Source organism: Bicyclus anynana, chromosome 6, assembly GCF_947172395.1.
Source record: "Bicyclus anynana chromosome 6, ilBicAnyn1.1, whole genome shotgun sequence".
NCBI classification, from domain to species: Eukaryota; Metazoa; Arthropoda; class Insecta; order Lepidoptera; family Nymphalidae; genus Bicyclus; species Bicyclus anynana.
In genome coordinates, this window is record NC_069088.1 from 16,173,935 (window position 1) to 16,198,434 (window position 24,500).

The window sequence follows — 24,500 nt, forward strand, 5'->3', positions numbered from 1 at the left end:
AACAAATTTTGGGGAAAAATAGAAACCTTCTATCGGACATTGGAAAAGTTGAAAATACTGATTTCAACGATGTCAGGCAACATTTAGTATAGAGCTTTATATTAATAAAGTTTTTGTTTTAGGTGCCAATCGAGCGTCCGGATTTTCATTAACTCCCGGGAGGTCCTTTGAGTCTATATAAAAGCGTCCACTAAATCTGACGCTCCGTATTCCGATCAGGCTAAATTTATTAGATTTTTTTCGTTTGTGCCGTAGGTACTTTTACGAGGTTATTTTTATCGAATAAATTAATCAGGACGAATAAAAGCGAGTTCAGTGCGAATATCTCAATTTCCATTCACGGCATTGGACTTTTTGGGAATATTGTGAATATATAAATAGATATTGGGAACATAATCATGTACCTAATAACTTTTGAAAGCTTTTAAACATTATTAGTTCACGGTTCTACTTTAGAATGTCAGTGGTTTGTCCGTGTAAAGACTTGAGATTGATTCCGACCACGAGTCAATGGAAGAGTCACTATTTTTTTATTGTTATTTACAGAAAGAGAACACTCATGTGACTTACTTTCTTTTAATACAGTTTCATCATCAACATCATCATCGTCATCATCATCATCATCATCATCATCATCATCATCATCATCATCATCATCATCATCATCATCATCATCATCATCATCATCATCATCATCATCGTCGTCGTCGTCATCGTCATCATCATCATCAACGGCCGATGGACGTCCACTGCTGGACATAGGCCTCTTGCATGGACTTCCAAACAAAACGGTCTCGAGCCGCGAGCATCCAGCGGCTTCCTGCAACCCGTTTGATGTCTTCAGTCCACCTAGTGGGGGGTCGACCAACACTGCGGTTTTTAATACAGTTTACAATATAGTTAATACTATAAATACAGACTTGATGGTAAACCAATTCTGCCTAGTATAACCTCTGAAGGCTAAGGAAAATGGAAGCTGTACAGGCGTAGCCATATCTTGGCAAATCGAATCGGGTTGTAGGTTTTTCTAACAATGAAGAAAGAAAATAAAGTTTTATTTTCATAAAGCTGCCAATATAATCCTAGAAAATCTCTTTGGTAGTTTGGCTTCAGAATTCTTGTTCAAGCGAGCGAACTTTATGAAGCCAAGTTGACTTCATAAAGTAGTTATTTCTGGTTAGTGACTTAGCAATGGGAACGGAGTTATGTCACGGAGCGACTTGAATGAGAGGTTTTTGTTTTGAGCGCGTTATAACACCAGCACACACATCACAAACAATATCGAAATATGATTACAGGTTAACATGGGTTCTATATTTTTCACTGCCATGTGGGTAAGCGTGCTACAAACTGAACGATAAACCTGATTGTGTGTGGCTGGCTTTTCAAGGGTGTTTAGGTACATACGTAACATAATAGGTAAAAATAGCTTAACATTATAATTAATGAATTGTGTCTCTGGTATCTAAACGAATAAAGACACCTGTCCACAGGTGACTATAACACAATTTCTTTCTTAGAGCATGCTCTTCCCTACTTAGATGTAACAATCTTATGTCACTTACAAACATAGCAGTGTGTGTATGTGTGTGTGTATGTATGCTAAAATCAAGAAAACAAATAAATACTGTTAGATAATGAAAAATTTGTATCATTTTAGAATTGACAGCAGATTTTTAGTGGTAAGCTAGTCTAGTCTATAGTCATGGACTCTTCTTTTACACTGAAATGAAGACAGTAACTGAATTGTAAGAAACTGCCTCAGCCTCATAGCAGGACGTTGGTAGTGTTACATTCTCTTTGCGGCTTCGGAGGGCACATGAAAGCCGTCGGATTCAATCATCATTAACATTTAAGACTGGTAAATGGTAAACTGGTAGTACAGAGTAAAAAATTAAATGAAATTAAAATAAACGTTACTTTATACCTTTTATATACTTTGTGGATTATTTTTGGAAGTTTGAGGCAAAACACTTGGCAATCGTTATCAATCTTTATTTTATTTCTTGGAGAACTCAACATCGTAACTTCTATATTTTAGTGACATCTGACACTGACATCTGACAGGCCGAGCATGACAACTGACAACTTTTTTGACATTTAGTGACAAGTGACGGTTGCTATAGCAAAATAAAATAATATGATAGAAAACGAAATTACTCCAAATCTCCATATTATCTCCATTTATCTCCAAAGAATAAGTCTATTTATGTGTACCTTTATAAATTTTTAAGTGTTTTGTATTTTATTAACATTGTTGAAAATTTTAAAAAGGTTAAATAAATAAATGAAAGACAACAATGTGTATAAACCAACATTTTCGGTAGTCATTACACGTGGCTCACGTAGGCGTAAAAATGTATTTCTCCATCAATTTCGCGTTCGACCTTCCTGTCGGCAATAAATAAACACGACACAGCTACCTGAGAAACAACTATATAAACTGACGGTCTTTCGTGGAATCGTCCACGTGGATTTTCCTTTTATCTGCTATATTATATTGGGTTTAATCTGTACACGAAAATGCATACATTTTTTTCTAATACATAATTGGACAGCGGAATGATCGGTATTGTGTTAGATTTTTAATTATTTAAATAATTATAAATACATAAGACAACATATAAAAACTCCTTCTTCCAGATAAATGTTTTAATCTGTACTGTTTATTAATGATTATGGTTTTATTCTGAGGTTGGTAGGGTATTGTGATATATACTCTATGAAAAAGAGGCGAATATATTAAGTGGCGTGAAGTAAATTTAATTAATGTATTATCCATCTACCAAAGTAACGATTTGTTTAAGAATGAGTAATAAGTTATTTGAAATACAGTTTATACATTCCAGCTTGTGTTATTTTATTCCATTGCTTTTATCAGAAGTGAGAGTACCTACGAACACGATGTCATTACCTACATTAAAGTCGATCTACAGAAAGAAAATGTAACGGCATTTAAATGAAGTGTGAATTTGGGAAACAGTGGTTTACATTACGAGAAATGCGATAAAAATCATACGTGTGTACAACCATTAAGTATGTATACCACTGACGGCTATGGGACCACGCCGCACTGGTCCCGGTAAAAGTATTTATGCGATGTCGGTTGTCGATGCTTACAATATCTAACAAGAATGAAGAAACGTAAACGTAACACACTTATACCATGTTGACGATATTTATGAGCAAAACAGTCAAACAGTCCAACAGCACTCATAAGAGGATATTATTTGAAAAACTGCGAGAGAACAGAGAAGAACGTGTAAATTAATAACAAAATACAAAGATGCATGTGTGGTGTTAGCTGCAGAGTTATATGAGATGGAATCCTGTTGGTTTGACGGATGAGAAATACCAATGATGTCTAAATATATTAAACTAGGTGTCTGGTGAGTTTTATTATTTTGATTAAACAGCCTCATAAATTATTCAGTTGTGACTAATATGAAATAAAATTACAAAGAATAAATAATCACTAGGTGAAACTAAGTATGGTTGATAGGTTGTCAGTTTGTCTGGCTTATTGTCAAAACATTTTTGTTAGATGACTATATCTAGGAAACCAAAATCATTTAAGTGAAAAGTACACACACACACACACACACATACACACTGCTCAAGAAAGTAACGTATGAAGACAGACCACTCTAGGGTTGTTAGGATGTAGGACACTGGCATAATGTAATATTGAGAAATCTTAATTATAGAACTACATTACATCCGTTGCTGACATGGGACTAAAATGAATTAACTAAAATATTGTTTTTTTTTGTGCCTGTAACTTCAAACTATACATTTGTTATATGTGAGTTTTTATGACTGAATAACATAAAAATTAAAAATATATGAAGTTTTATGTAATGGTTCAAGTATTATTTTAGGCCTTGATGTAGGTACCTGATAACAAGTTTTGAGACAGCTATTACAATATTGTCAGATAGGATTTGCTTAGATATATCATTATGTAGATTACTGTATGTACTTAATATAAATTTTTTTAAATCTTTTAAGAAATTGGATTGATAGATTTCTTGAAAAATAAATTTGTAGTTATGTTTGAAAACCTATTTAACTATTCAAGCGTTGACAACATGCCTTCAGCCTATTTAGTATAGAACGGTTATTAACAATCTGCAGCAACACAGTAAATGATTCTTATCCATGAATATTATTATATTCGGCTTATCTACAAGAGTACTAAGAGATATTATGATATTCATCTTAATGAAATCTTATAATTAATTAAATTGGAGATTTTTTTTAGGGTGATATTAAAAAATTACTTGTGTGACAATTGAGTAATAAATAATTAATTATAATAATATCATTGATCACAAATTGTCTTAGAGCCCAGTCTGTATGGACTTCAAGTAAAGAGACACAGATTGCCATAAATAGGTTGTAAAATATTTGTCTAAGACATATTTTGACAGTTTTGTGGGTGGGTGACGTTTTGGGCTCTCTTTTCATTAATGGTCATGTGCAGATGTATAGATTCTACATACAAGTAAATTAACCATACTATTGCTGTTGTTTTAGATTCAATCAATCAGTTTATTATTTGCAGATACACTAGTGTATTTAATCCATGTCTCATTTGTTTATTTCTAGCATTTTATTAGATTGCAACATTTTGTATAATTATGAAAATTAGTAATTATTATGGGGTTGTGGTTAGAATTATATATTCGGATGGTTACAATGATATGTGCATAAGGTTTTAACTAGGGTATACTAGTACACTAAAGGTAAAAAAAAAAATTAGAAAATTCCTTGGCCAACATATTAAGTGGTATAGGTTTTGAATATAGATTTGTATTGGGTCCTTAGGTAGTCAGTACATTTGTGCATCTACAAAGTGCACGCCACCGAGTTGTTGGTACCTGCATGCAACTGATGGGTGGTCTGCATCAAGTATGAATCAATATAGAGACTTAAATCATTACATCAGTAAAATAATTAATGGATATAGCCAAAAAAAAAAAAAAAAAAAAGAAATTTAACAGAATTAAAAAAAAAGAATATACTAAAATTAATGAATAGGTAAAACCTCTGATAGCAAACTAGAGGTATATAACAAAGGGGGTGGTCTGGTCTAAGACAGGTTTATGCTACTATTATTACAAAAAAGGGGGTAGTCTGAAGATAATTATACAATACATAGTCACATATCATCTTTTCTTATCTAGTGATAACTACTAGGATTGGATTACATACTAAAATTATTACAATCATAAATCGCAATATTTTCAAGAAGTCTTTATTATCATTAAAAAAAAAAAGCATTTCTTTAAGAGAAAGAGTCTTTTGTCTGAATTAAAGTAAATTGATAGATTAACACATGTTTAACATTTTATTTCATTTTATGTACCGGGTCTAAGGTTCATTCAATTATAGACTGATTTTCTCTTGGATGCTAGGTATGCTAGTTATGTTAAATTAAATTATTTGTCAAACAAGTATGATATTTATCTGAACGATTAAGTGACTGAGCTATGTGATACTGTGTGAAAATATTTGATTACAGATCCGAGATGCATGGATATTGATTGATGAATATGGGATATATGAGATTCTCATGATAATCATTGGGTTGAACACAGCCCTATTCGACAGTTGACCCAAATCACAAAGATGAGAGAAGTTACACTATGTATTGATAACACACGATTTAAATTTAGTATTTTTATTTATGATATGATGATATTATAATTATGTATTATATTGAGAGTTATTAGTTTTGATATCATATATACATATATTTTAAATATTTGCTCACATCCATGATGTTATTCATTAATTATGACTTACTGATGACGGTTTGTGTTTTGGTAAAATTTTAATATAAGGATAGATGTATTACACAGGCCGACACGATTTTCGTTGTCCAGGATATAATTATTTTTTTTCTACTGATTTTGTAGTGCTGATTACGAGATCAGACCTAATTTTATCATATCACATCAGATTTTTGGTGGGATTGATATATTCGCTAGTTTTGATTTTTCAGTGAAGTTTTCGAGTTTTGGCACTCTTTCTTTGAATTGAGCAGCCTCTCATGAGAGATTGCTTCAGTTATAACAACGACACACCTATTTGTAACGCGTTTCGTGGAAATAAGCTGTTATAGTGCCTTTGTTAAAAAAAATATATATATATATTTTAGTTAATGGTTTTTTTTTGTTGTTGGAAAACGTCTGATAAACATAACGTCTTCTATAAAGTGTCACAATAGTCCAGATATATTTTGTTACATTTGTTGAAACTTTATGATTCTAAGCAAAAACTGAAAAATTTGTGGAAAATATGTATAATAAAAATGTAGCTTATTTTGACTTCAAAATACAAATAAAATCGTGGACTCTGCAGTTTGTACTAATCGTGTTGAACAATTAAGGCAGTGGACACTGGACATACAGCAAAAGACAATCTCTACCTTTTGGTACTACCTATGATATAGTGAAAGCAAGACAATCATACAGATATTGTTATTTTTGCTGTATGTTAGAAGCTTTTGAAGTAAAATTTGTTTTCCTTTTTGTAAAAAAAAAATTGATGTGATAGAGTAATTGTGCAGGTATTTTTGTGTTCAAAATACTATAAATTACTGATAATTTTTACTAAAATCAAAACAACGTTCAAAAAGTATTCATTTGTCGGCCGGTGTTATCGATAATATTTTAGATAGTATTATAGTATAGTAGTGTTATGACGACTAATATACCGTTATTTGTTTTGTGAATGATTATGGATATATTTGTTGTATAATAATTTCTCTATTGATTATTACACAGCAAAATAAAATAAATAAATAAATATAAAAAGATTCCAACGAATTGATAAACTCCTTTTTTTTGAAGTCGTTTAAAAATGTATGTATATGTATTTATATCTGATTTTATATTTTGATTATCTTCTATCACATGTCATCTGGAAGTCTAACACGATCATGAAGTTCTGTAACTATATTAGTTCTGAACTTGATGGTGAGGGGTTCGGTGCAGATGCAACACATCATCTGGAAGTCTAACACGATCACAAAGTCCTGTAACTTTACTAGTTCTTGACTTGGTGGTGAGGGGTTCGGTGCAGATGTCACACATCATCTGGAAGTCTAACACGATCACAAAGTCCTGTAACTTTACTAGTTCTTGACTTGGTGGTGAGGGGTTCGGTGCAGATGTCACACATCATCTGGAAGTCTAACACGATCACAAAGTCCTGTAATTTTACTAGTTCTGGACTTGGTGGTGAGGGGTTCGGTGCAGATGTCACACATCATCTGGAAGTCTAACACGATCACAAAGTCCTGTAACTTTACTAGTTCTGGACTGGGTGGTGAGGGGTTCGGTGCAGATGCCATGAATCGATGATGACGAATTTGACAAATATAAATAATGTTTTGAAATGATGAAAATAGATAAGTTGATTGACAAAAGCTTCACATGAACATTATGTTTATTTATAATATGTATCACTCTTATTCTTATTTAACATTTTTATGATAAAAGTTTATAGAAGAAATCAAGAATTTCATTATAGTTTCATTGGATTCTTTTAAATAACTTATGGGATGCTGTGTGATAATTAATTATAAAATTTTATTGTTAACATTGTTCTATTTATAGTTGATATTATAGTAATGTCATAATTTCATGATATTCTTGTGTTGTTTGGGGACAAACTTTTAGTAAGGATGGCCGAATATTAGAAGATAAAGACATTACATTTGTAAATATTACATATCGTCTATGTACTTAATGCTTTAAATTAATCTACTACTCTGTCTAAGTTAATTACAATATTTAATAAGTCTCTGTCTAGAGTAAAGCTCCCTCTTGTCATCTGGAAGCTCAGACAAATATTAGAAGATAAAGACATTACATTTGTAAATATTACATATCGTCTATGTACTTAATGCTTTAAATTAATCTACTACTCTGTCTAAGTTAATTACAATATTTAATAAGTCTCTGTCTAGAGTAAAGCTCCCTCTTGTCATCTGGAAGCTCAGACAAATATTAGAAGATAAAGACATTACATTTGTAAATATTACATATCGTCTATGTACTTAATGCTTTAAATTAATCTACTACTCTGTCTAAGTTAATTACAATATTTAATAAGTCTCTGTCTAGAGTAAAGCTCCCTCTTGTCATCTGGAAGCTCAGACAAATATTAGAAGATAAAGACATTACATTTGTAAATATTACATATCGTCTATGTACTTAATGCTTTAAATTAATCTACTACTCTGTCTAAGTTAATTACAATATTTAATAAGTCTCTGTCTAGAGTAAAGCTCCCTCTTGTTATCTGGAAGCTCAGACAAATATTAGAAGATAAAGACATTACATTTGTAAATATTACATATCGTCTATGTACTTAATGCTTTAAATTAATCTACTACTCTGTCTAAGTTAATTACAATATTTAATAAGTCTCTGTCTAGAGTAAAGCTCCCTCTTGTCATCTGGAAGCTCAGACATACATAAGACCTACCTCGCTAGATGTTGTTTTTCGTCAAAGTACATGATTTACTTGTATGATCTAATGCGATTATAAGAACTGTCTCTGTAGAATCGAGGTTTCATAGTTATAACTTTATATTAACATAACTTTTAGTTTAGTTTAGGAATGACAAAATGACAGACAATTTTGTCATGAATTTGGGTAATTGGACTGAATCTGGAAGTGATTAAAGATTGAATTTATTTCAAATTTGTAAAAACAAGAATTAACATACCAGTTTAACTGAATTTAAGTGTTTGGATTTTTATCAATAGAATCACTATCAAAATCTGTATAGGTCTGTATTCACAATTTGTAAATATTGAATGAGAAATCTGTTAAACTATAATTATATTAATTCTTAAAGAATAATTAAATGTATTGTAGGGTGTTTCAACATATTGTTAAATCAAGGTTTAAAATTAGAAAATATCTTTAATGACAAAATTGAATTTTACTACTTGTAAATCAGTGAATTTAGCAAGTAGTAATAATAATAGATTAATTGGGACTCACTTTTGTTATAATTAGAAATTATTGGAGAATTAATGAGTTGTGGTAATAAACATAAATTAAAATTTTAAATACTATGAGACATAGTTCAGTGAATCTTTATAATAATGTAATGTTAGAATTTATTTGTGTTTACAAAGTTTGAGGACAAACTTGTAGTCAGTATGGCCGAATGTTAGATTTTTAATTATTTAAATAATTATAAATACATAAGACAACATATAAAAACTCCTTCTTCCAGATAAATGTTTTAATCTGTACTGTTTATTAATGATTATGGTTTTATTCTGAGGTTGGTAGGGTATTGTGATATATACTCTATGAAAAAGAGGCGAATATATTAAGTGGCGTGAAGTAAATTTAATTAATGTATTATCCATCTACCAAAGTAACGATTTGTTTAAGAATGAGTAATAAGTTATTTGAAATACAGTTTATACATTCCAGCTTGTGTTATTTTATTCCATTGCTTTTAATTGTTTTATTGAATGACAAGTTAGTCCTTGACAGCCATCTCACCTGATCCGTGATTATGCAGATTAATATGGTGTGCTTACTTGGAAGAGATCCAATAATTAATTAATTACTGTACCCATACCTACCACTGGCGAAAGTTTTGAAAAACTAATAATTAAATGAAAATATTTTATTCACTAACTAGTGGACCCGGTCAAGCTTCGCTTTGACTCATACAACTAGCCTACCCTTACCTACCCGTAGGGGTAGGGTAGTGGTAGGGTATTTTGGAATAACGTCAATCAATTGTTTTACCTTCCCGGAGCTTATGAACTAGCACATGAACTTTATGGTATGGTATTAAAGTTCAAATTGCCTTTTAAGTATTATTACGAATCGTTTGTACTTATGGGAATATAGAAAAATATGGTGGACAACTCTTATAACTTCAATATGTTTAAAAATATATATTAGCCGATTTTCTGACTATTTTATTTATTTATTGACCCGAAGTGGGAATCGAACCCAAGACAACCTGCTTCAGAGGAGTCGTCAGAATAAATTTCTCCACGCTAACTGTATTTTCGCAGTATAAGTGTGTACGAATGATGGTCAAATGTTATTAATACAGCGGGCAGGTGGTAACAGAAGCGGAAAGTATCGTATTCGCCATCAATACAGGCAGCCACTCCAGTTACTGTAACCGATACTCTGTAACTGAAGTGATGGACACTGAGATGTCGGGTGTACTGTTACTAGTTCCACGTTCAATAGCATTGTGAAGGTGCCGAGAATATGACCTTAGCGAGTGACAGAGTTTATGTTATCAGCCAGAACAAAACGCGCGGATTACTTAATGTAAGTGGTTATTGCCGTGATCTTCTGCAGTACTAGAAACTCTGCTTAATGTTAGGCACTGACGATCAAGTAATCTTACATGCCTGCAGCGCTAACGGTATGACAATCGATAAAACTGATCGTGTGTTGGTCGCTATGTGACATCATGCCGATCGCGACCAACACACGATCAGTTTTATCGGACGCTTTTTAGTTTCGCCGTCATCGAGTACCTACGTTTGTTTTTGAAATCAGGTGTATATTAATACGGTATTGTCTGACCAACAGAGGCTCCTACGACCTTATTTATATAAAAATAAAGTCCACTTTACTTTTGAGGAAAATTGAGGCGTAAATTCTTCTCCATGTCTATGAATAAGACCATGAATAATGGTGTCAATTTAATAAACATTCATATCCCTCACAAATCTTTATCTGCGACTTTAATTTGCAATAGTTTCTGCATCAGGTAACATCGCGTGTCTTGTAGTAAAAAATATTTATTGTACAATTTAGGTAACAAACTGGTATTGCCAATCGAGTGATTATTTGGCACAACATTCACACTTTAATTCACAATTACATCCTCCTTATAAGATATAGCAAGGATAGCGACTTATAATTTACTTTCGTTATAAAGGTCGACGTATTTCGAAAGTTCAACGTAATATTTCGTCGTTGTAATTTATACATACCGTGATTAAATAGGGTGAGAATTCCGGAACGGTCAGACGGTAAACTTATAAAACGCAGTTGTGCTTTCAAAAAAAACTTATTTAATATACTACACTATCATCATATAATAAAAATTTTAATAAAAAAAATATAACCGACTTCAAAACCTAAAAACGTACCCACTAAACTAAAAAGCGAAAAATAACATCATAATATGTTCTACCTGCTGATCAGTATGAAGGCGGTGCTAAGCCGGTGATGTATTATATCAAGCCATGTTATAGATTTAGATTTTGCAGACAGTGTTGTTTCATGTGGTCCTGTCAAAAATCGGTCGAGGCGTCTTTGAGTAATCGGTGTACATACATAAAAAAAAAAAAAATACCGACCGAATTGAGAACCTCCTCCTTTTTTAAGTCGGTTAAAAATAACCGAAGATTATGATAGCTAGACCACTTGAAGCATCCAACCCAAAACAGAATTAAACGTGGTGGCAGTACGTCCTCGGACGAACACTGTCACAAAGGGTATTTGCTACTCTAGTACACTAATTTTATTGATTTTTTTAATTTTTATTTTTTTTTTATTTATGTTAACAAACAGTAAACGATAAGATTACATTTCATAAAAAATCAATAACTTTTAAACTACATCGTCAACCTGCACCGTTAACCACAGATTAATTATCTACTAAACATGAATAACTTGTTTAAAAAGGTACTGACCTTTTCCAAAAAAACGATCTTAGTTTTTTTTTTATTTGGAATAAGCTCGCGCTTGACCACAATCTCACCCGATGGTACGTGTAGATGTGGCCTAAGGTGAAACGCGCTTACCTATAAGATTCCTATTCACTCTCTAAAGATGCCCAGGTTGTAAGAATTGGTAAATACTGACTTCGGGAGAGAGTGTCATACCCATAACGATGTGGCAAATCGTTTCGTATGAGTTCTAGAGAGATAGGGAGTAAGTGTTCATTTACTCGAGCAGCAACTGCAGTCAGCGACGTCTCGGCGGCAGTCAAAGGCAGTTGCCGACTGCAGTCAACGGCAGTCGACTGCAGTCGTCGGTAGCAGGTGCTGCTCGTGTAAATGAGTTAGTATTCTACTTACGCGTTACAGTTCTACGAGTATTGTGGTACAGAATGTGTACTAAAGATTACTTTCGATTCTATCACATCGCACTCTGTAGGTGTGGATTGATTTTTAGCGCTTTCATATTAAACGGAAGTTCGATACAACCAACTTTCTGTGGAGCTATTGACGTAGCCTACTTCAAATGTAGGTAGATGTAGACTGCGAAACAAAAACATAAATTTTGTTTGTCCAAAATTAAATATTTTGAATTTATGCAAGTATAAGTAATGAAACCGCTTTTTCTTACATTGTCACATACAACAAACTTGGAACAAGCTAGCATTAGTTCGGTTTGCTTACAAGACGAGTCTGGTAGGAGGCTTCGGCCGTGGCTAGTTACCACCTAACCGACAAATGCGTACCGCCAAGCAATTTAGCGTACCGGTACGATGTCGTGTAGAAACCGAAAGGCGTGTGGATTTTCATCCTTCTCCTAACAAGTTAGCCCGCTTCCATCTTAGATTGCATCATCACTTACCATCAGGTGAGATTGCAGTCAAGGGCTAACTTGTAATGAATAAAAGAAAAAGTTAATAAAAGAGATCAATAACATATTTTTCCGAACCTACTGGGGCCGACACACAGTAGGATAGGTAAATAAAATTGAAAATATTGAAAAGTCCCCGAAAGTCGTGAAATTATTAATTACACTCTCGATTAAGTCATCAATATTCTCTTTCAGTGCGCTTTCATTAGAGACCCCGGATATATTTGTCGACATTCGGTTATTCTTCCCCACTTTTACTCCCCAGAACTTTTAAACGGCGCAACCGATTTTCATCAAACCTATCTTAAAACACTCTCAATTAAATCACCTTTCATACAAAACAAACTAAATTAAAAAGGCTTCATCCGTTCGGGAGATATGGTGCCACAGACAGGCTGACAGACAGACTTTTAACATTCCTCTTTTTGCGTCGGGGGTTAAAAAGGTGATGATTTTCTAACTAACATGGTCAATAAAAACAATAGCTATGGCGAAAGTCTTTCAACCAACTTTACAAAATAGCCCTTCTGGAACTATAGCCTGAAACGTTGACCTAAAACGGAGCGCGACAGGAAAACACTGGTCTATGATACACGAAGCAACTAGGGCTATTCTTATATCCCGTATCTAGGCCGTCCCAAGTAGGCTGCACGCATCGTAGAGTAAGTTGTTCGGATAATAATTCATATACTATGCTTTTGCCGCGTTCCCAAGCATTAATATTACTCTACTAGCTGACGCCGCGCGGTTTCACTCGCGTGGTCCCCGTTCCCGTAGGAATACGGGGATAATTTATAGCCTATAGCCTTTCTCGATAAATGGGCTATCTAACACTGAAAGAATTTTTCAAACCGGACCAGTAGTTCCTGAGATTAGCGCGTTCAATTAAACAAACAAACAAACAAACTCTTCAGCTTTATAATATTAGTATAGATTATAATCCAATATTATCCAAGCGAGTAAATGCTCTTCATGATATGAGAGAACTAGGACTGTGGTGGCTTTAGAAAGCAGGCAATTTTAAGGGCCCATACCTTCAATTATGTAACTTAATTTATTTTTATATTCAAAGGAAAATTTAGTCCTCACTCGCTAGACTCCCTTCATGATAGACCTTTAGACCCAAGTTTCATCTTTACAGGGGTTTTCAAGATTGCCACGAAGCTACGAGTAAATCACCGATGAAGTGACTTCCCAAACCCAGGTTGTGATTTCTTACTTAGAATTTGTGAAATGATGGACATGCCACATAGGCTAAGCACTGGACCAACAAGGCCATTAGTAAAGTCTACGATGTAAAAAATGAAAAAAAATCAAGAAAAGAAGGATGTTGGCGCGCAACGAAACGTTAGGTGGGCTGCGATTGGCCACGTATCCTCTTTAAAGAAAAATGTCACAATCAATTTATACATCTGTCAAATAATTAATGTCATTATCATTCTATATTGTAACACGCAATAAAAGTAACGCATCAATTTTGAATCAAGAAATATTTTTATTTGTCTCCAAAAAAGCGTAAAGTCTTGGAACGAATTAATCTACCATACAAAGGATCTGTCTAATTTGTAATGATTTGTATAACTCGCAAGTGTGAGTTTCGAATTCACCTCTATCTTTCTCATTCTATTGTATCGATGCTAGACAGAGATATAGAGGCGAATTCGGAACTTCTACAAAACATAGTTACAGAATAGCCCTCCAGATTGATCATTGCACTGTCGCCATTTTTTGCTGTCACTTAAAAACTGCAATTAACGTCTAACGTTAAATATATAAAACCATTCGCTTTTAACTATTAATGAGTCGCGAGCTCACGTCGGAATCTGTACGCGACGCTCGACCACTCGCAAGTTATGCAGCAGTTTAATCCTTATTGGAAATGAAATAATTACTTCTGAAAAGGAAGTGGTACGAGTCGTATACTTACGCTTCGTTTAATGTTATAATTTATTACCGTACAAGTAAGCACATGTATACATCGCTGTCATACACACAAAGCATATTAAACGTACATAGCTTTTGAATAAAATATTATACCTTCGGTACCTTTTCATTGTAAGTAATGAAAAGTAATGTACATATTTTTACCCGACTACGTCGTAGCCAAATGGAAGGGTAATGATTTTGACAGTCTATGTCATACACATCACGTGTCATATCACGGCTCTACCATTTTAGTACCTATGCATTTCCCAATTTCTATCAGACATATTTTCTTGTTTCATGTTTTTTAGACCACTTTTTTACGTAGTCGGGTTACAGTACAATTGTTTATATTTTTTTGATTGTGTAAGTGCCGTAGGCTCCTTAATGGGACCTCAGCAGCGTCACTAGGGGGTTTGGGCGAGCGCTGAAGGGTGGACGGAACGACTCTCTAAGGGTGTCTCCTCTGAGACTCGGACCTTGATTAAAAGGGATAGGTAATTGTTTTTTACCGACTTTGAACTGCTTATAGTGGATATACTGACTATAATAGTCCAAATAAACCTATTTTCCGGTTTCATTATCATCTGATGACAAAGCTGGAAGGTATCACAGGAATAAGAAATGGATTTTTAAAGAATTATTGACAGTAGTCCATATTCCCTCTTCTATATAGAGGGAGGCCTAGCCCTGTAGTGGGCTGTTGTGTGTGTGGCTGTAAAAACACTTTGAACACAAATACTGAACCGATTTTAAAGTCGCATCTTTTTTTTATAAAAATTTTATTTAATTGTTAAACGCCATTAGCGAAAATGAGAAAATTTTTCCCCGTGAATGTTCGCTTCAAAAACATCACCCCGTCAGTAATATTAAATATATTGTGCTAAATTAGTGTGTAATTAATTTCCTGCCAACCTAGACTTGGCGAAACCAGTAAAATAAAAATTTAAAACTGATTCAATTAGGAACCGATCCCAATGCCTTCCAGAATTATAAAACCACAGTTGACTCCGTTAAGCAACAACGGTTCAAACTTGCCGGTTTATTATATTTCTTTTCTTGGAAAATGTTCTTCCAAATGATATCATAGTGAAGAGCAGACATGTTATCGATAAAAAACCTAACATGGGAAGTCATTATCGAAACCCATTTCGTTATTGGGCGTCTAAAGTAGGCCACGACTGGTCATGCCATTACAGTACATTCGTGCGAGCCGATAATTGACGTACAGTTATATTCTCCTCAAGTTGGGTGATATTAGAGCACCCGCAAACTACCTGTTGACCGTTCAAATAATATTGCATATTGAATTATTTAAATTATATAATATATCTGGGTTTGCATTCACGCGTGATAACGAGAGGTGACTACAGTTTACAACAAGCTTGCTTAGATTCATAATATTCACTTGTCTTCCAGATAACCTCTCACCGCATGCAGAAAACGTAAACTCATAACTACAAGCAAGTTTCATAGTATTTTACATTTATTTTTTATACAATCTGTAATTTCAAATTCAACATTTAAGCTATGTGAAAATGTCAACTGCCAAACAAGTTTTTTATTGACAACAAAATTTTCTTTGATATTTTTTTATTCCAAAATATAATTAAATTATAACAAATGTTAATAAAATCTCTCAAATTATTTAGGGACCAGTGCGTTTCATAGACACTTACAAAATATTCAAAACATGTCCGAAAGACATTCATTTTTGAGGTTTAGGTAAAAATAATAACGATGGACTTACATTACGGTTTGCAGGCGCCCTTATATTTCCCTCTAGTTGGGTGGTATTGCTGTAACAATCAACGTACTGCCAGAGAACAGCAGTTCTATTGACACAGATTCCGTCGCATGATATTTGTTCAGCGGACAAGTACTTTGCCTATTAAGGTGGCTCGTTACAATTGAGTGGAGAATTTCTTTTATTTTGTTATCGATAACGGTACTGCACTTGACCGTGACTTTTCTTTGATCGTGTATTCCCTTATGTTACTTTAATCATCATTATCGATAATTTTAACGGTACACTACAAGGCCAGGTCTCACTCCGTAGAGGAGAGGGGATATGGAGCTTGAGAGTCACCACGCTGTTCTAATGTGGGTTAGTGGGCTTAGAGTAATAATGACCGAGACCCAATGCTTAACATGCTTTCCGAGGCACAGGAGCATCCACTACCTTCCCAACTTCAGGCTGAGAATCTTTACTGAATTTTTCTTTTTTGACTGATAAAGAAAAGCATCTCATCCCAAGATCATCATCTCGAACCCAAGATCTCTTGATCTAAAGCCACATTAACAAACCACGGGACCAAAGAGGCAGTTTAATGTTAATATATAGAAAAATATCCATACCTTATAAGTTATAATACAAAAATATTTAAGTAATCGATAAAAATGGTGGTACTTCTCTAGACGAACTCGTCACAATGAGCACTGCTACTTAATACAAATTCAAAGATTTTCTCAAAAACCTCTATTTTTTATCTACGAATGAAACACTACTGCATCGAAATATATTGCTAAGTTGTAAATCTCTTCTAGGGCAGCTATTGGGTCAAAACTCTAAGAGCTAGTCATCTCTAGGTTTGTAGAGTTTATAAGTATATAATTATTATATAAATTTAGGTACATTTACTATTAACCGAGAAGCTGGTACTACAAAGCTATCCTTATATATGTATATTCAGTATATATATATATGTAGATAAGGATTTTATATGAAGACGGTTGCAGATATAGGTACGTTTTGACTTTCAAATTGTATATACGAGAATAAATACTCTTTTGATGTCGCAAGGTATTAAGGATATCAGCGATTTTGCGAACTTTCGTTGGAAATTGTGTATTCTTCAAAGAACCACTTTTTAGCTGTATTTCATGATATTTTACAAAATTAAAATTATTTACCTACGACATATATGCGTTCTTTTTAATCATACATTCGATATAGACATTTAATGTTGTACATTGAATTCTTTCTTTCTACTGTGAGTAAAAGGCGAAAGCAAAGCATAGGTATATAACAGCTACATAATATGTAAATTATTTAATTGACAAATTGTAAATTAACAAATTGTCCATGTGCAGTGTCCATGAAGCGAAAGTTCGCTCTGAAAATGACAACTTGCAAAATCGTAGTCAATGACCAGACACAATGTGTGAATGAACCAAGTAAAAATAATGTACATTTACCAATACATGTAGCTCTTGTATATCTACGAGCCTTTCATCCTTCTCTCTTACTTACGTCAGAAAGAGAGAATAAAATATTCAATAAAAATAATTTCCATATAAAGCGGGTAAGGTTGTAACACTTCGTATAACTGTCCACTAGCTCTCGGTATATATGGTTCATGCAATCATGCTTACATTTACGACATTGTCATATGTTTGTATGGGGGATTGGACATCGACCGATCATGCAGGTACATATATTACATAAAGGGCATATACACAGCTTATGCATGGATTAAACATTGAACATACCCGATACCAAGCGGCCACCTGTTGATGCCGATGTCAGCACCGAAAACAATATACATACATATATTATTATTAATAATTACTTAAATAATCTATTATAGCCCAGGAGCCTGTGGTAACCAAACCTATATTTTATAAAAGATAAAAGTTTGTCAGCTCATGTCACTATAGGTAAGTACAGTGACAACTATCTACTTTGAACCTTTGCTACCTATTACCTCCCAAAGCCACCATGATCCAAACTACATAGACATCCACTGTACTTTCCTTTAGTGACATAAGTTGTCAAACTTTCAGATTATACTAAAATGAAGACCTTCTATGTTTTATGAAATATGAAAATTTGCTAACTCATGTCGCTGTAGATAAGTACAGTAGAAAACTATCTAGTTTGAACCTTTGCGACCTATTACCTCCCAAAGCCACCATGAGCCAAAAAACATAGTTCCCGCCGCACTTACCTATGTTAAGAGCATTTGTTGACAAACTTTAAGCTTTTACAGAATGACGAAATTTTGGTCTCCACTGTCTCCACTGTACTATTTAATATAAAATACAATACAATACTTAAAGTTACTAATAAAAACTACTTAAATTATATGGATTAGATAGATTAGATTATCTTTATAACAATATTACGTAAACTATTTTATGTTAGCGGATATCAGAGGAAATATAAATATTTGTTATTACACTAATCACTACGATTACTTACATAATAAAGGAATTTTAATTGATGAAGCAATAAATAAGTTTGTAACATTAATGTATCTGTAAATATGTGTTAGTAGAATTTTTAAAAAGGATTGTTATTAAATTATTATTAAAGTGTAAATTGTTATTAAAGTGGTCGAATAACTATTAATTTTACTAATTATAAACACAGAGATTTCTCTTTTCCTGTAGTTACCTAAAATTTTAAAAAATGAAGGCGAAATATTGAGTGTAGTTTGTGTGTTGTTAGTGTTATTTTTATTTGCCCATTGAAAGATTAGAATGCTTTTTATAGAACATATTATTATTAAGAGCTTAAAGCCACCATGCTGCTTGAATGCAAGTAGACGGGTTAACTTAATAATTATCACTATGAGACAGATGAACTAAACCCAGGAACGACGGAATAACGGATTCTCCGAAACACAGGGGTGTGACGTCACTTTCTCGGAACAAAGAAAACTGAAAATTTCAGTCAGATCTAGGATTCGAACAGCCCTCATGAGTCACATAGACAAACCACTGGACCAACGAGGCAATAAAATTCTAGCATAGATAAATAAACGTACAAAACGTTCGATTTTCAAAATTTGACCACACTGTTTAACAATTTCCTGGCATTTAGCTCTGACATCGTCAGTGTGTAAATGAATGCCGACGAGTGTGTATCTCCCGATCGTTCGATTCGTTTGGCGTGACCGGCGACTGCGTTTAAGAAATTACTTCCACGTAACGGTACGTAGGAACTGGTTTGTATTGTCGAGTGTGTACTACACGCTGACGAGCGGTGATTTTTCCGAGGTCTAGAGGGCCTCAACAAATAATAGGTTGGGGCGAGCGTGTAATCTCGAACACGAGATCTGGTCGATCAAAGAGCACTCGAGTTTATCTTCTTGCAACATAATCTCGAGTGGTTATCTACAATCAATGTTTCTGTCATGAAATAGTATTTGTCCTAATTTTTGATCTCAGCGTAAATAATGACGAAAACTTTGATAAATTTTCGTCAATAAATAGTTTAAAATTGATAACCTATACAGTTAAAAGTTTATGTTACAAAAAGCATCTTTAGCACATACTTATGCGGTTTAGTACGTCAAAAATATTACGAAAATGGATTACTAAAATATTTACTTAGGTGACTGTAAAACATAAAATTATAATACCAGGATTATGTGATTAGGTAGGGTGGGTGGTTATAAGAATAGTCATAATTATATTAATTCTTTAATATTATTAATTTTAAGTTTAATATTTTAATAATAAATAATTTTAATTAATTTAAGTAATTCATTGGTCAGGTAACCCAAGAGCTTATTTGGCCCAAAGAATAAGCCTTGCCATCCAGAGGGGTAACAGCACCAGCTTATTTTGGCCCAAGGGTGAAATATTAGATGGCGTGTATTTCTCATAAATATTTTATTTACTAGGTAGTATAAATTTCTGAACATCAAACCGATGTATATCCGCTGTAATGTATTCGCTAAGTTGAGTACTGTCCAATCTGTGTAACAAAATAGACAACAAAAATATCGAGCAGATGTTATACAGCCAGTCTAAAAAAGGCTTTCCCATACAAGTATTTCGTTATAACGAAAATGTAACATCGTGTAGGTACTCGTTAAACGCACGGAATCAGCTCGTTTAAAAGCGATGTGCGTTCACGTTTACTTATACAAAACCTACAGGCAACTACGCGCTGTACGGGAGCGAATTTGCAAGGCAAAAATCATATTATGCATGAGCATTGCAAAAGAGACATATTTATCACTGCGCGGCTGGATAGATGATGTTTTAATGCAGCATTTACTGCGATTTACGATTGTCGTGGTGCCTGTCTCGCCCACCGCCGCGTGGGCCCTTACTGCCATGTAGACTAAGATCTGGTATTCGAAAAGATACCCTCATCTGTTATTTATAAGTGATAAGAAATAAATATACCAGGACAATTGCTAATGCGCCCTGGTATACACGCAATACTGAAATACACCAATATTTGGAAATGCCAACAGTTCAGGAAGAGATAAAGAAGTACAAAACGCAACATCGGGAACGCTTGCAGAAACATCCAAACCCCCTGGCTTGTGGGCTACTGACTGCTGATAGAGTCAAAAGGTTAAAACGGGCAGATGTGCTCGACTCTATGCAGATTTGAGGACAGTGGTCCCCAGGTCTGCCAACGCCACTCTTGCCTGCCACTAATCTGATTATAGTCTGTCGACTGATTGCAGATAAAACCAAGAAAAAAAAAGCAATAAATGATAGATAAACAGTGACACGTTGCAAATAAGTTACCTAGTCAAATTGCGGCCAGACACATTTTTCATACAAAATCTAGGAAAACATGAACCGGACAGAAGGCAAATTAGTACAGTTCAATTACGAGTAATCTTTAACTCGACATATTAGACGATTAAATAACTGATGAAGGTATATTTACGAGTTTATATAACATTACACATTACTCTTTATATCTGGCAATCCTACAGTTGTAGTGAGAAAGCATCCATCTTTACGTTTTCAATTATAGATATTCTTTTAACTGGTGTAAGATATTTTAAATAACCAAAGAGGGGAGTAGATTAAATAAATTCAATCATTTAATACTATCCGGCCGCAATTTTATTGGGCAATTTTGCAATGTGTCAATGTGAATCACACAAAACACACTTCACACTAATATTATAAAGGTGAAAGTTTGTGTGTGTCAGTGTGTAACTATGTTTGTTCCTCCTTTACGGTGCGGCTACTGAAATGATTTGGCTGAAATTTGGAATGAAAATAGGTATAACTCTGGATTAACATATAGGCTATTTTCATCCTGGAAAAATCCATGGTTCCTGCGGGATTTGTGAAAAATTGTATTCCACGCGGACGAAGTCGTGAGCGTTCGCTAGTATTTTCTATAATTTATTTATTAATATCCCAAATAAATAACAGATGAGGGTATCTATTTCGTATACCGGATCTCGTACTATACTGTCATGGAAATAAACGTCATCAGCACCAACTTGGACTTAACCTTTTACTGGCGACATGTTTTATTTCAGCGATGTCGGTGAATGCAAATTGTTTACTTTTTTTTTTTTTTTATTTTATAGATTTATTTGTAATCAACAGCGTAACAGTAGGTACATAATTATTAGATTACATATGCTTAAAACTAAGGCCACAAAGATTACAGAATATACATATTATACAAAGCTACAATACAATTTCGGGTACCTATATTAACATTAAAAGATAAAAGTGTTCTAAAAAATCTTAACAAAATTTTGTAAGTGTGTGTGTAAGATTGCGTGTTTGTGTGTGTGTGTGTGTGTGTGTGTGTGTGTGTGCGTGTGTGTGTAAGTGTAAATTATAAAGTTCTGTGTGACTTAATCACTTCTTTTTTAAGTTGTGTTTTAGATAGGTAAAATAAATCTAAATTGTAATAAACTTTATTATATGTTCGGGCCAGACGTAATACTATAGAATTTTGCGCATATATAGTATTACATTTGGGAACACTCAGTAACGCTGTGTGTCGACGTAGTGGTCTAAAAGATGAAGCGTTGATAGAAAAAATTGACAACAAGGGAGGGCAATCCAGTCTGCCTGTTAAAATTGCTTGAAGCAGTATCATATCACTCAAGTTTCTTCTCCTTTCTAGTGTGTCAATTTTGTAATGCCTGCAAGCATCCTCATAACTATTAAATATTTTAAATTCCTTGAAAGCCAAATATTTAAGGAATTGTTTTTGGATGGACTCAAGCCGTTGTGTGTGTATGACATAGTAGGGCGACCAGATGTTGCTAGCGTATTCAAGGGTACTTCGGACATACGCGAAGTATAGTGTTTTTATGGCTTCAATATTATTAAAGTTGCGTGTTACTCGCTTTATGAAACCGAGTTGTTTGTACGCTTTGTCAGCTACTACATCAACATGATCATTCATAGAGAGTTTACTATCAACGCTTATGCCTAAGTCTCTAACAGTATTAACCTTAACAATTTGCATGTTATTAATCTTATAGTCGAATGTTATTGAGTTTATTTTACGACTCAGAGTTATGTGATGACATTTATTAACATTTACAATGATTCTGTTTCTGGAGTAATATTCAGTTAAGGCATCAAGATCTTGTTGTAACTTATGACAATCATCCTGGCTGCGTATTTTAAGGAAAATTTTTTTATCATCTGCAAACAACAAGTGTTCGGCGTGAGCAAAGCTGTTTCCTATGTCAAACAGGTAAGCATTATACAAAAGAGGACCTAAAATAGATCCTTGGGGTACCCCTGAGGGTATTGATATAAAATTACTCCTGGCGCATCCCAATACCACTGCTTGCATGCGATTTTTAATGTAAGATGTGAACCATCGGTAGAGACTTCCGTTTATCCCTAAAGTGCTCAGTTTTTGTAATAAGATTACATGATCGACACGGTCAAAGGCTTTTTCGAAATCTGTATATATTACATCTACTTGGCATCTTTGATCCATACTTCTCAACACATAGTCAGTAAATATAGCTAAATTCGTAACAGTAGAGCGATTCCTCATGAATCCGTGCTGCTGGTTTGGGATCGACCTTGAGATAACAGGGCTAATGTGACTATAGACAAGCGTCTCAAACAGCTTACTCATAACATTTAGGATGGATATGGGCCGGTAATTCTCTATCTGAGTTTTTGATCCACTTTTGTGAATTGGAACGATTAACGCCTCTTTCCATTTATCGGGGAAGGTAGAGAAAGAATTTATAGATAAGTTAAAGATGATGGACAGCTTTACGTCACAACAACGGGTAGGGCAGGTTGCGGTTATTTATTATGTTGAAATTACGTTAACTTGGTGGCCTTATAAGAAAGCTCAGTCGAGTCAGCTCGACCTAAAAGCTCTAACATTCTAATGAGAAATGGTAATGATAGAGTATCCAGTATAAGTACCATTTTGTTATTCTAAGTAATAGAAAATGTAAGTTTTTCACGCTTTTATAAAATTTTGGTTTTTAACCGACTTCAAAAAAGACGTTTTCAATTTGATTGTTAGGTTTTTTTTCCCTTTTTTTTATTGTATGTATACCGATTACTCGAAGACGCCTGAGCTGATTTGAAAAATTCTATTTTTTGTTTAAATATTTACTATCAAATGAGCCATTGACTGCAATCTCACTTGATGTTAAGTGACGATGGAGTCTACGTGTAGCAGTTTAACTTGGAAAATATAATACACGTTATTCTACCCATACCTCTGACATCATATTAGGAGACGTTTGGCGGTAGACGCTTTGTCGGTTGGGTGGTAAGTAGCCAAGATGAAAGCCTACCGAACCAGAGCGATCGGTCAACTAATGTTGAACGAAAGATACATATATTTCATATTTAAAGCAGATAAAACTTAATTAATTTACTTAGATTCATTAAGGTATTTAGGCGGATTTTAAGAGATACGGAGTAGGACTTAGGCATTAAAGAACTATTCTCGAGGGATACCTAAATAACTTTTAGACGGGTATAATATTAATTTACAATATCTCGTGGGAAAAGCATCAGATTATAATCCTGTACTATTAAAATTTTTGGCGTCATAATAGATCAGTAGATTAATTACTTTTGAGCTAATATCAAATCATAATAGCCTACGTCTTTTTCATATAATATTCGTTTCTAAGCTCACGTGGCCTTCACCTTTGTCTAGTCTGACGATATATTTAACTCCAGCAATGTCAGCTAATGCAAATTTGTTACATCATCAGTTAGTGCATGAAGCATGT

General features: G+C 33.9%; 1 protein-coding gene across 4 annotated transcripts in view; it reads right to left on the bottom strand.

The window, feature by feature from the left end:
* Positions 1-24,500, bottom strand: part of LOC112046735 (SH3 and multiple ankyrin repeat domains protein 3) — a 243,023-nt gene that overhangs the window by 120,214 nt on the left and 98,309 nt on the right. For 3 of the 4 annotated variants that reach the window (XM_052881938.1, XM_024083512.2, XM_024083504.2), the window contains one exon: positions 18,031-18,048. The exons of the other annotated variant lie outside the window; for it this stretch is intronic. In XM_052881938.1, coding sequence (XP_052737898.1) covers positions 18,031-18,048 — 18 coding nt within the window. The remainder of the gene's footprint in view (positions 1-18,030; positions 18,049-24,500) is intronic. 4 annotated transcript variants of the gene reach the window in all.